This window comes from Haliotis rufescens, unplaced genomic scaffold (genome assembly GCF_023055435.1).
Source record: "Haliotis rufescens isolate VD_foot unplaced genomic scaffold, xgHalRufe1.0.p SCAF_14, whole genome shotgun sequence".
NCBI lineage: Eukaryota > Metazoa > Mollusca > Gastropoda > Lepetellida > Haliotidae > Haliotis > Haliotis rufescens.
This window is the reverse complement of record NW_025963824.1, coordinates 36,517,609-36,531,348: the sequence shown is the minus strand read 5'-3', so window position 1 is coordinate 36,531,348 and position 13,740 is coordinate 36,517,609. Positions and strand designations below refer to the sequence as shown.

The 13,740-nt window shown below is 42.4% G+C and overlaps 1 protein-coding gene across 1 annotated transcript in view; it reads left to right on the top strand.

The window, feature by feature from the left end:
- LOC124113185 (aminopeptidase N-like) overlaps window positions 1-10,910 on the top strand; it is a 47,895-nt gene extending 36,985 nt beyond the window's left edge. The window contains exons 13-21 of the mRNA XM_046473459.2: window positions 110-255; window positions 788-843; window positions 1,312-1,459; window positions 1,771-1,850; window positions 3,083-3,193; window positions 3,689-3,856; window positions 4,768-4,896; window positions 5,772-5,847; window positions 6,650-10,910. Coding sequence (XP_046329415.2) covers window positions 110-255; window positions 788-843; window positions 1,312-1,459; window positions 1,771-1,850; window positions 3,083-3,193; window positions 3,689-3,856; window positions 4,768-4,896; window positions 5,772-5,847; window positions 6,650-6,805 — 1,070 coding nt within the window. The 3' untranslated portion in view covers window positions 6,806-10,910. The remainder of the gene's footprint in view (window positions 1-109; window positions 256-787; window positions 844-1,311; window positions 1,460-1,770; window positions 1,851-3,082; window positions 3,194-3,688; window positions 3,857-4,767; window positions 4,897-5,771; window positions 5,848-6,649) is intronic.
- Window positions 10,911-13,740: the final 2,830 nt, after the last annotated feature.

Here is a 13,740-nt window from a genome sequence, read left to right as displayed (position 1 = left end):
ATATGTACAGAAAAGACAGGATTATACGTAGCAATGTTCTCTGTAGGTACATTTGGACAGTCCCAGTGAACTCTAACTACTCACGAGGGTTGTTGATGCGTTGTTTCAGCTGAGGTGGAAGACGTCAACATCCAAGACCCGTCCACGCCCGGAGGCTGGGTTCTTGTCAACCTCCACCAGACGGGGTACTACAGGGTGAACTATGAGGAGGCCAACTGGTTAGCCCTAGTTAGACAGCTGGACACAAATCACTCAGTGAGTACAACTTGAAAATAGGTAGTCTTTTAAATGCAGGCATGGTGCACATATCGGACGTTGGGTTCTTGTTAACTTCCACCAGACAGGATAGTATAGGGTAAAGTATGATGAGGTATACAGTTGGAAACTAACCCAACAGTAAGTAGAACCTTGAACGAAAGTAGTCTTTAAAAAGACAGGGACAGTGCCTACCCCGAAGGTTGGGTTCTTGTTAACCTCCCCAGTCCGGGTTCCACGGGGAGAAGAATGATGAGTTCAATTGCTTAGCCCAAGTTAAATGCAAGGGTTAGCGACACAACATGTCCCCATCACACTCAAACTCTCAAATTATAAGAAAATATAACTTGCCTTTGTGTCTGACACATGTTTAATTCAGGGGCTGAATGAGGAAGTTTCCAGTAACCTTGCATGACAACTTACTGCGGATTTGATGGTAAAATGTATGTTGCCCCAGACTTTTTTAAATCATTTATGTCACTTACCCAGACACTCATTTGAAATATATGTCTACAGATGTATTTGATTGCAGGTTTTCCCGCCTGTCAACAGAGCTCAGATAATCGATGATGCGTTTAGTATGGCTGGGTAAGCTATTCGTTGACAAAATGGAAACTATCGGTATCATGACACTGAGAGGGGTCGTTTGCATGTTCGCTCGAACGCTGAGTGTCCCGAAGAAATGTATTGTGAAAAGAACATGATAGGTTGCCACCTCCTTTCAGTCCAAAAAGTCCCCTTAGTGGTTCGTTATTTATGATCAAGGTATGTGTCCCCAGCAAACACTGCTGGTCATAAGTGGCGACCAAATGGGTCGGGTGGTCAGGCTCTGTGACTTGATTGATGGCGTGTCATATCCCGACGGTGTGGATCGTTGATCAGTCACTTGATTGTCTGGTTCTCGAATATTTACAGTTCTCAGCCAAATAGCCTTAATATTGCTGAATGATAAGTTTTACAAACGAACAGTGTAAATAATGTGTTTGTGAAAATATATTCTCTATACTATCCCATTCCGGTAAGATTTTTTATCGGTCAATCCCTAATACCCAAAAGGGTTGGTCTACTGAACGCCTCCATAGCCTTCCGGACACTCGGCTTCCTGAGGAATGACAGCGACTATGTCTCCTGGACTCCGGCTGTCCGCGTCCTGGACGACCTGGACTCACGACTGATGGACACTCGCTTCTATGGGGCTTTCAAGGCAAGTGTGTTTCTGATGTCGCAACTACTTCATTGTCTTTATGTGCGTGTGTGTTTGTGTGTGTGTGTGTGTGTGTGTGTGTGTGTGTGTGTGTGTGTGTGTGTGTGTGTGTGTGTGTGTGTGTGTGTGTGTGTGTGTGTGTGTGTGTGTGTGTGTGTGTGTGTGTGTGTGTGTGTGAGTTGTGTTTAACGTGTCAAGTTCATGAATTTTTGTCACACTAAATACTAATTGGATTCTATTGATCTTATACAGGCACATTCACTTCGGTTGTCGTGTTAAGTTTGTAATACATTGTGATGCTGTATCCTCAGGAATTTGTGCTGGACCTGGTGACGAGTGCTTACAGGGACTATGGCGTGGAGGTTGACGACTCGGACACGCCCCTTGTTGTGTGAGTTATGCCTGGGTAGAGTTTAACATGCAATTCTAAAAAAAAGGAGAAGCATATCATTAAGATTGTATGATTTATGTTTCGTAAATAATGCCGAACTAAATCAAACTTAACATGGGTGGCCCAGTGGATCGGGGCACCACACTTCACCCTGAGACGTAAATACTGCTGGTCGTGGGTTCGAATCCAAGATTAGCCTTACCAATGATCAATGCTCATAGGCATCACCATTATGGCAAATGTTCAATGTTCTACGTCACGTAGACTTTCCGCCCACATGAATCTTATTCGCTGTGATTGTAGTAAAAAGCCTCGTTAAACCCAAATCACCTATTCTTTCCTATTCCAACCTCAGAAATAGTAGCCTCTAAAACATGTTTCTAATGTCATAAAAATACATGTATTCACATAAATTATTAAAGAGTAATTTCTTTAGTCAACAAAAGCCTTGTGCTGCCCAGTTAATTGCTATGTTAAGTACATGCACTTGTGATATATTGTATAATATAAAATGATGTTTAGTTCTTTTTATTAAGAAAGAATAGTTTGAGATGTGGGCCTAAATAGTGACTTAAGAACCCGAGTCACTCACCAACAGTGTCACCTGGTTTGAAATCGGTGACTAAAAAAACCGAGTCATTCACCCACAGTGTCACCTGGTTTTAAATCGGTGACATAAGAACCCGAGTCACTCACCCACAGTGTCACCTGGTTTGAATTTTGTAAGGAACGTTACAGATGCGCTTTGGTCTCTGGTTTGAAATCTGTGACTTAAGAGCTAATGTACGATGACAACCAGGCTGTCCGTGAGTCTTTGTTCCTGATCAGGAATCAACACTCGTTTTAATAACATATTAATTCAAATGTTATGGTGTCTACGACCTTCCATCCCCAACAGCATATTCAAGGAATCTTCCAAGTATTTACAACCAATCTTCAACCGCCCGCTTGGAGCAGTAGCTCAGTTATAAATACAACCATTTGTCAATTTATGGGGAGTTCAAATCGACAACTTGGTGAAATCCACGAACTCGGTTTGGTGCCTTCAAATCAAGGATCACAATCAACCTGGATCCGAACCCACGATCTGCGTAATCCTCCACGACAAAGGTACGCAACTGTATACACGAACTGCGACGCCTTAGAGGACGGGACAACTAGTGTCCATTTGTCGAACCAAAAATCAACAAACTCATTTCAAATATTGCACTTATCGTCCATGTCTTCAACAGCTATCAGCGAGCCAGGGTCGCACGCATGGCATGTCGGCAGGGCCTCGGGAGTTGTTTAGCTGATTCCTCACGTCTGTTTAACCGCTGGACCGTCGACCAGGACAAGTACAGGTAACACGGCGACTAAATCGTACCTTATCAGTTCGCATTGTTAAACTGTGCATATATATACTGTTAGAGCTGATTTTTTGGTTTTTGTAGTTCATTGAAAATCCTTTTAATTGGAATTGTGTTAGGGTTTGAATGTGTACATGGGTGCATGTGTTTAGTATAGTTATAAGATAAAACATATGAAAAACCAGCCCTTGCTGCCAGCGGCCATTTCAGGCTATTTTCCCAGGGGTTGGTGACAGCAATAGTATAATGTTGCAGCTAAGACTTAAAAGTTAATTGTCTTGTGTGGAGTCTTAGAGGTCGTGACCTGATCAACCGCGATAAGCATCCCACAAGAATTTCAGATATAGATATGGACGAATGAGCCTGAGAAAGAGAATAGAGAGTTTAAAGATATGAATAAATACATCACAATTTTCTTGGACAATATTACCATATCATAAAACATTCCATGTTGATCATTGTGTACGATTCATCAACTGCTACTTGTAGGCCGTCCCCGGATATTGTGGACATCGTCAACTGCTACGGGGTACGGGAAGGGGGGTTAGAGGCGTGGCAGGCGGTTTACGAGGCCTACAGCACCGCCACTGACTACCGATACGCACACCGACTGCTGACTGGTCTGGCCTGTCCCAAAGAGCCATGGCTCATCAGAAGGTACACTCCATACACCAGGGACATTTTACGTTTGCTTATTCCTTGATTTATGTGTTACTTCTTGATCCATGTGCTCAGAAGTTGTTTGACCAGGGTTACAACAAGTAAGGCCTCAGTGAAGCTTTCAAAAAGTTAAATGGGAGACATGTGGAGGACATTTCCAAATTTGAGACAAAAATGATGTGCAATGCAATTCCCAATTTCGACATGTACCATATGTTCCCATGTCTTTTTCAGGTCAACAATTGACTTGGCTTTGCATGTGTTTTTGACGAGTGTCACCGGTGGGGCAGGATACGCTCACCTTTTCGCGAACACCTGGTATCATCACTAATTGATATTGATTCATAAACACATGCTCTTGATATAGTCGTAATCGTACAATCGACTCAGCTTCATGCAGAGATATCTATTGGACATGGAAAGGGTTTTGTCGCTTTATTCGTTATTCATTATGTCCTCAACTTCACTACACAATCTAGCCTAGATTTCTCAGTGTTGTGAGTATGATAGTCTTGGTATTCGAGGACGTAGAAGTCTATGTCCTGTTCAGATACTCATAATGATATGCTGGGTCGGTCGGGTAGCCTAGTGGTTTAAGCTTTCGCTCGTCACGTCGAAGACCTGGGTTTGATTCCCGACATGGGTACAATGTGTGAAGCCCATTTCTGGTGTCCCACGCCGTGATATTGCTGGAATATTGCTAAAAGCGGCGTAAAACCATACTCACTCACTCACTCACCCACCCACCCACACACTCACTCACTCACTCACTCACTCACTCACTCACCCACCCACCCGCCCACCCACCCACCCACTCACTCACTCACTCACTCACTCACTCACTCACTCACTCACTCACTCACTCACTCACTCACTCACTCACTCACTCACAATGATATGCTTGACAGGGTTCTTGATGTCGCAAGTGACTCTAGGAAGATAAAGTCATTCCATCAGGCAACTATCTTCACCACCTTGGCCAGGTCCCCGGATGCCGTGCACATCGTATGGGACTACGTGAAGGAAAACGTCCACTCGTGAGTGACTTCCATGCGTGTTGGAAGTGGAGGAGGGGAAGCAGTCGCCCATGGTGGCGCAAATGCCGTGTATAAAACTTCCCTTCAGTGCCCAAATCTAGGGTTTTTATTCCGGCTCTTCCTCATTAATATATTAGCCTATACGAGGCGGAAGCTTCACTGTACGCTCATAGAAGACGTCCCAATCGTTAAATAAAATGTAAGAACGGAGCATTCTTATCACAAAACACCCGCATAAATGAAATCGTTTATTGTGCATTTTTTTTGTCTGGATCAAAGGTTTATGCTAGATAGCCTCATGATATTGTCGGAATCGTACAACTTTAGTAGAGGTTTCTATTTACTATGGACAGGCTTTAGTCGCTTATATATACATCATTGTGATCCCCCATGTCTTGGTCACCCTCAGGTTGTAACTCCGGAGCATATACAGACCAGTATATATGTTGGCAACCTAAAATGAGTAGTTGGGGACTTATTAGCTGTTAACGTCTTGGTGGGGGCACGGGTGGCCCAGTCGTCTAAGGCGCCCCGATTCGCTGTGCAGAGTTGCGTCCCTTGGGCACGCCAGAAACCTATGATTGTTTGTTCGAATCCCGGTTCGCCTCAATTATGTTTCTAGGTTTGTCAGCAGCCATACCCGTGCTCGTGGGTTTCACCGAAGTGGTAAACGTCAGAGACCTGCATTAGTTCGGGCTTTCCTCCCACATTAAGCTGACACGCCGCGATATAATTGGAATACTGTTAAAAGCGGCGTTAACCCAACTCTCTCACTCACCACTGTTAACATCTTGGAAAGTATATCTATTTCGTTGTACAGCCCATCGACCTGTGCGTTTAAGTAGCTGATCCAGCATTTGATGCGTGTGTTTCAGGCTCCGGAAGACAATAGTAAGGAACGTCCTAGGTGTTGTCGCCCATACACTGACCAGCAGTACGTTTACAGCAGAGGTAAGACGGTATCGTAAGGACATTTCAACTTATAATTAGTCATTGTAGCACGCAGTGAACATTGTGTTGCAATGCTAAAGTGTGTGATATGGTTGCGGGTGAACATTATGTTTCTAAGTCAGAGTTCATGTCGAAGTGTGTGGTCTGATCGTGGATTAATACTTGTGTGTGAGGCCAGCAATTGGGGAAATATAATTAAGGATCCGTGAAGCACCAGTGGAAATGATCAATATGGTTGTGTCCTCCTCATCCCTCGTGCACACGCAGGGACAGATGGTAGCTTCGTGGATCACGTCACATTGAAGACCAGGGTTCGATTCCTTATAGGGGTCAAATGTCAAAATCCCATGTCTGGTGCCCCCCACCCTCCATTTCCTGAAATAGTACTAAACGCGGCGTAAAACATAACTCAATCACTTACTCATTGGTGCAAAACCTGAATTTGATTGGCTTGTTTTTTAAAAAGATAATCCATTATGAAAAGCGTGATTTGCCTTCGAGTTAAACAACCTGAACCAGAACGATGATTTGTTTCAACTCAGAGGAAAATTGTTAGGCTGCCAAGAGATTAACAGCGTTTGTCTTGAGCAGTGAGTTAAAAAATAATGCATCGCATGAAGTTCCATTAGCTTTCCCTAAGTATATTGTAAAGTCTAAGCTCGTCACACACGCCCGTGTTCAAAGTGTGAAGCCCACAAGTCTTGACAGTGCTGGCGTATTGCTAAAAGCACAGTAATTCAATACTCACTAACTCACTAATTCAACAGTGTATTGTCATAATAACTATATGTATTCTTTACAGCTTGAACTCCTGGCAAACAACACAAGATCTATCAGGCCTTCTGTAGTCAGTTCAGCCATGTCTGCATTCAACACCAGGAAGTTGTGGATGGAGGACCACAGCGCCGTGTTGACAGAGTGGTTCACTGAGATGGGTTATGGGAATTATGTATGGTAGTTAGGTACTGTAGAGCGGCACGGGATGTGGTAGTTATGTTCTGTAGAGTGTCACGGGGTATGATAGTTATGTACTGTAGAGCATCAGGGGGTATGGTAGTTGTGTACTGTAGAATGTCACGGGTTATGGTAGCTATGTACTGTAGAGCATCAGGGGGTATGGTAGTTATGTACTGTAGAGTGTCACGGGGTATGATAGTTATGTACTGTAGAGCATCAGGGGGTATGGTAGCTATGTACTGTAGAGTGTCACGGGGTATGGTAGCTATGTACTGTAGAGCGTCACGGGGTATGGTAGTTATGTACTGTAGAGCGTCAGGGGGTATGGTAGTTATGTACTGTAGAGTGTCACGGGGTATGGTAGTTGTGTACTGTAGAGCGTCACGGGGTATGGTAGTTGTGTACTGTAGAGTGTCACGGGGTATGGTTGTTGTGTACTGTAGAGCGTCACGGGGTACGGTAGCTATGTACTGTAGAGCGTCACGGGGTATGGTAGTTGTGTACTGTAGAGTGTCACGGGGTATGGTAGTTGTGTACTGTAGAGTGTCACGGGGTATGGTAGTTGTGTACTGTAGAGTGTCACGGGGTATGGTAGCTATGTACTGTAGAGTGTCACGGGGTATGGAAGCTATGTACTGTAGAACGTCAAGGGGTATGGTAGTTATGTACTGTAGAATGTCACGGGGTATGGTAGTACATCCTTGTATCATATGATATGTCTCAGTCCCTCTACTTCCTTGTATCATATGATACGTCTCAGTCCCTCCACGTCCTTGTATCATCTGATATGACTTAGTTCCGCTCCCTTCTTGTATCATATGATATTTCTCAGTCCCTCCACGTCCTTGTATCATATGATATGTCTCCGTCCCTCTACTTCCTTGTATCATCTGATATGACTCCGTCCCTCCACGTCCTTTATCATATGATACGTCTCCGTCCCTCCACGTCCTTGTATCATCTGATATGACTCAGTTCCACTCCCTTCTTGTATCATATGATATTTAACAGTTCCTCACCTTCCTTGTATCATATGATATGGCTCCGTCCCTCTACTTCCTTGTATCATATGATATGGCTCCGTCCCTCTACTTCCTTGTATCATATGATATGTCTCAGTCCCTCCACGTCCTTGTATCATCTGATATGACTCAGTTCCACTCCCTTCTTGTATCATATGATATTTAACAGTTCCTCACCTTCCTTGTATCATATGATATGGCTCCGTCCCTCTACTTCCTTGTATCATATGATATGGCTCCGTCCCTCTACTTCCTTGTATCACATGATATGACTTAGTTCCACTCCCTTCTTGTATCATATGACATGTCTCAGTTCCTCCACGTTCTTGTATCATATGATATACATCAGTTCCACTCCCTTCTTGTATCATATGATATGTCTCAGTCCCTCCACGTCCTTGTATCATATGATATGTCTCCGTCCCTCTACTTCCTTGTATCATATGATATGTCTCAGTTCCTCTACTTCCTTGTATCATATGATATGACTCAGTTCCTCTACTTCCTTGTATCATATGATATTTAACAGTTCCTCACCTTCCTTGTATCATATGATATGTCTCCGTCCCTCTACTTCCTTGTATCATATGATATGTCTCAGTTCCTCTACTTCCTTGTATCATATGATATGTCTCAGTTCCTCCACGTCCTTGTATCACATGATATGTCTCAGTTCCTCTACTTCCTTGTATCATATGATATGAGTCAGTTCCTCCACGTCCTTGTATCACATGATATGTCTCAGTTCCTCTACTTCCTTGCATCATATGATATGACTTAGTTCATCCACGTCCTTGTATCATATGATATGACTTAGTTCCTCTACTTCCTTGTATCATATGATATGTCTCCGTCCCTCTACTTCCTTGTATCATATGATATGTCTCAGTTCCTCTACTTCCTTGTATCATATGATATGACTTAGTTCCTCCACGTCCTTGTATCATATGATATGTCTCAGTTCCTCTACTTCCTTGTATCATATGATATGTCTCAGTCCCTCCACGTCCTTGTATCATCTGATATGACTCAGTTCCACTCCCTTCTTGTATCATATGATATTTAACAGTTCCTCACCTTCCTTGTATCATATGATATGTCCCCGTCCCTCTACTTCCTTGTATCATATGATACGTCTCAGTCCCTCCACGTCCTTGTATCATCTGATATGACTTAGTTCCACTCCCTTCTTGTATCATATGATATGTCTCAGTTCCTCCACTTCCTTGTATCATATGATATGTCTCCGTCCCTCTGCTTCCTTGTATCATATGATATGTCTCCGTCCCTCTACTTCCTTGTATCATATGATACGTCTCTGTTCCTCCACGTCCTTGTATTATATGATATGGCTCCGTCCCTCTACTTCCTTGTATCATATGATATGCATCAGTTCCTCCACGTCTTGTTTCATATGATATAGATCAGTTCCTCTTCTTCCTTGTACCATATGATATGCATCAGTTCCTCCATTTCCTTGTATCATATGACATAGCTCAGTTCCTCTACTTCCTTGTATCATCTGATATGACATAGTTCCTCCACGTCCTTGTATCATATGATATGTCTCAGTCCCTCCACGTCCTTGTATCATATGATATGTCTCCGTCCCTCTACTTCCTTGTATCATATGATATTTAACAGTTCCTCACCTTCCTTGTATCATATGATATATCCCCGTCCCTCTACTTCCTTGTATCATATGATACGTCTCCGTCCCTCCACGTCCTTGTATCATCTGATATGACTTAGTTCCACTCCCTTCTTGTATCATATGATATGTCTCAGTTCCTCCACTTCCTTGTATCATATGATATGTCTCCGTCCCTCTGCTTCCTTGTATCATATGATATGTCTCCGTCCCTCTACTTCCTTGTATCATATGATACGTCTCTGTTCCTCCACGTCCTTGTATTATATGATATGGCTCCGTCCCTCTACTTCCTTGTATCATATGATATGCATCAGTTCCTCCACGTCTTGTTTCATATGATATAGATCAGTTCCTCTTCTTCCTTGTACCATATGATATGCATCAGTTCCTCCATTTCCTTGTATCATATGACATAGCTCAGTTCCTCTACTTCCTTGTATCATATGATACGTCTCTGTTCCTCCACGTCTTGTATCATATGATATACATCAGTTCCTCTACTTCCTTGTACCATATGATATGCATCAGTTCCTCCATTTCCTTGTATCATATGACATAGCTCAGTTCCTCTACTTCCTTGTATCATATGATACGTCTCTGTTCCTCCACGTCCTTGTATCATATGATTTGTGTCAGTCCCTCTACCTCCTTGTATCATATGATATGACTCAGTTCCACTCCCTCCTTGTATCATATGACTCAGTCCCTCTACTTCCTTGTATCCTATGATACGTCTCAGTCCCCCACATCCTTGTATCATATGATTTGTGTCAGTCCCTCTACCTCCTTGTATCATATGATATGCATCAGTTCATCCACGTCCTTGTATCATATGATATACATAAGTTCCTCCACGTCCTTGTATCATATGATATACATAAGTTCCTCCACGTCCTTGTATCATATGATATGTCTCAGTTCCACTACCTCCTTGTATCATATGATATCTGTAGTATCATAGAACTTTGAACAATAAGGGATCAGTTGATATCCCCGAAGGATACATGGAAGTTTTTTCGTAAAACTCCTAGGTGTATCCGAATTAGTTTCTTACTTGTCACAGTTCCACGCTATGTAAAACAGGAGATACACGTATTACCTTTCTAAACATCAATAATTCATTCATTCTTCGTCACAAGACAACACAAAGCTAAATTTTTCATAAATGTAAAAAAGTAAATAACTGTTTTATGAAAAGTAAATGATCTCATTTTTATCAGGCAGCATGATAGGACTCACATACCAGAGGTAACCCTCAACGTAACATATAGCGGAACCTGTCAAACAGTCACTTCCCATAGGCCTGCCACGTGAAGATCCGGGGTAGAATAGGTCTTCAGGAACCCATGCTTGCCGGAAGAGGCGACTATAGTTGTCGTAAGAGGCGACTAACGGGACCAGGTGGTCAGGCTCGCTGACTTGGTTGATGCATGTCATCGATCCCAATTGTGTGGATCGATGCTTATGATGTCAAGCACTGGATTGTCCGGTCCAGACTCGATTATTTACAGACCGCCGTCATATAGCTGGAATACCTCTGAGTGCGGCGTTAAACAACAAATAAACAAACAAACAAAACCCATAGGCCTGTGTATCGGCAGCACAGAGAATTTACAATGTTAACTCAAGAAATTGTTGGTTTTCGAGATGTGTTGGTCACAGTGTCCTAATGCTGACGTGTGAGGAGAGTGACTTCCATTGTGACGAAGGAAGGCCACGTGCTGCACGCGCGAATGGTTGGAGTGAAGGTGGGGTGGTGGTGGGCGTTTCAGTGTAAGCCTCCATTTTGAACCATACTGGTTATGTAATGACGAATTAAAACGCATGATTTGGCTTGCAATGGAGTCCTATATGAATATCATTTGTTTTATTTTTAGTGAACCCAAACTACCATCACACCATTTGTGTCGAAATACATGATTTTCTTGAACATTTGCACTAAAATGTAGATACAGTTAAACCTTTGTAAATGCTACTAAGTCTATATAAATGAATGTTGGTTTGACGTATTATTGTTGTACCAGTCTGTAAACAATGGCGCTGAGTCCCGAGGCGACGGTTATAATAAACGGTTTACTATCAAAATGCCATGTTTTCATTGTGGATCTTTCATCACTGACACCTCGCTGAATACAAATCCTCCGAAATGGATTTAAATGCATAGATGTCGACTCACGTTAAAGCAATATTTCAGCTCTATAACGGTGGCCTGAAAGTAATCAGGGATGATCCAGGCAGACCAGAGGTTGATAGAGTGAACATTAATCCCAAAGACACCGATGGCACAGTGAGCAACCACCCGTTCCTGAGGCTACTGACACGCAATGGGTGCTCGTGGCTATTCTGACACGAAATCTCACTAGCTATCGAGAGGTGCAGGTGTTTGCTGTGTGATAAGTCTGCACTCAAATCTATAAATATTCACCATGACAAAAAACAACAACGGTCGTACATTCATACAGGTTGGACTGTAATCACGGTTTCTAGTCCAATATACTCGTAAAAAAGTATTCTAATACAGTATAATCTTACAAGTTTGTGTCGGACATTAGTCTAAGCTGATTCGGTCCATTATTTACAGGCCGCCGTCACATAGCTTAACACCTTGTCGCGAACACCGGGTGCCATCACTGATTGTTATTGGTCAATTCATATAACTTCCAAAGCAATATTGCCCTTTACGCCATGTGGAATCTGTTTCTGCAGAAAAAATAGGCTGACTATGATATATGACAGTAGACACAGACATTATTAGGAAGGTTCACAACAGATTTCCTTAAAATGTTAACAACGTGTGTGGTCTCATCTCTGATTAATGAATAATTTGCATACTAGTATATGCAAGGGGCCGACGTATGGTTCTCAGTAGTAAGTGACAACTTGGAGACGATGGCTTGCGGTATATACAGTTTTACTTTATACATGTAGATATATACATACAAAAGACACTATGTGCCAGGTCAGCACATAATGGTAGTGGTTGTTGTCTAGGTGCCCCGGAGCACCCAGCCTAACCCTAGCTAGGCTAAGGGTAAGACCTTTCTTTCTTCTTTTTCCTCAATCTTTCTCGACCAAGGCTTATATAGCCAAGGTCACCTGACATTAGTAAGTAATAAAATTAAATGTAAACAGTAATTCATCAGTGACATACTTGCACATCTCGTTCAGGATGGCAGACGGTCGATGTACACAAAAATGGGGATTAACATTTAGGATAAGCATCTTATAAATAACAGCAATGAAGTGTTTCAAGGCATATAGATGTCATGGCTCCAGGGTAATGAGCCTTTGTAATTAAATGTTCTTCAGACATGGGTGTCGTAAATCAGTCGCTATGACAATGTCACTCCTAGAATGTGCAACTGTTCTTCTTGATGTCATACATACATTGACAGAAGGAATGTAACATCACTGAATCGTTTAAAGAAGGAATGTTTACGCGATTGAAACATTGACGGAAGGATTGCTAAATCATTGAAACATTTAAAGAAGGACCTGTTGCGTATACTCATTGACATGATACATGTGATATCGGCTATATTACCCGTATAAAAAATATCACCATGGAATAACCATTTCTCGTTTGCTTCATATTATCCATCAAAAATGGATGTCGTGGTTTGATTCATGTCATCGTGTCCCAATTGCGTGGACCGATGCTCATGATGTCAATCACTGGATTGTCTAGTCCAGACGCAATTATTTATAGCTGGAATATTGCTAAATGCGGTGTTAAACAACAAATAAAAAACAAACAAAACTCTGACATTCAGTCAACTAAGTCCCCGAGCCTGACCACCCAATCGATATAGTCGCCTCTCACGGCAAGCATACGTTGATGGGCCCTATATTTTGCGGGTTATAGCTGGTAAAATGTACATGTGCAGGCAATATCGCTCTACGCTGAAATCACAGTATGTATATGTTTATCTCCTGTTTCAAACTGACGAGGATGAAGTGTCTAAATGCTGATGCCAGTGGTGGAATGTAAACACGTGGAAGCGCACACAGCTGCGTTGCAGGAAAACGTCAGATCGCCAAGTACGCTGTCGCTATAGACGCGTTGTTCCGAGATTACGACATTATACAAAAAAAAAAGAGATTTCTTCAAGATGTGCATCACAAAGTCACTCACAAATGCAATTGTAGTAACAAATATTTAAATAAAGTATTGCATCAGGCTATTGGTACTCATGTATTCGCTTTTGGAAGGAAGTATTTAAAGAAACACTGTTTGAATCACTGAGTGCCATTTGACAA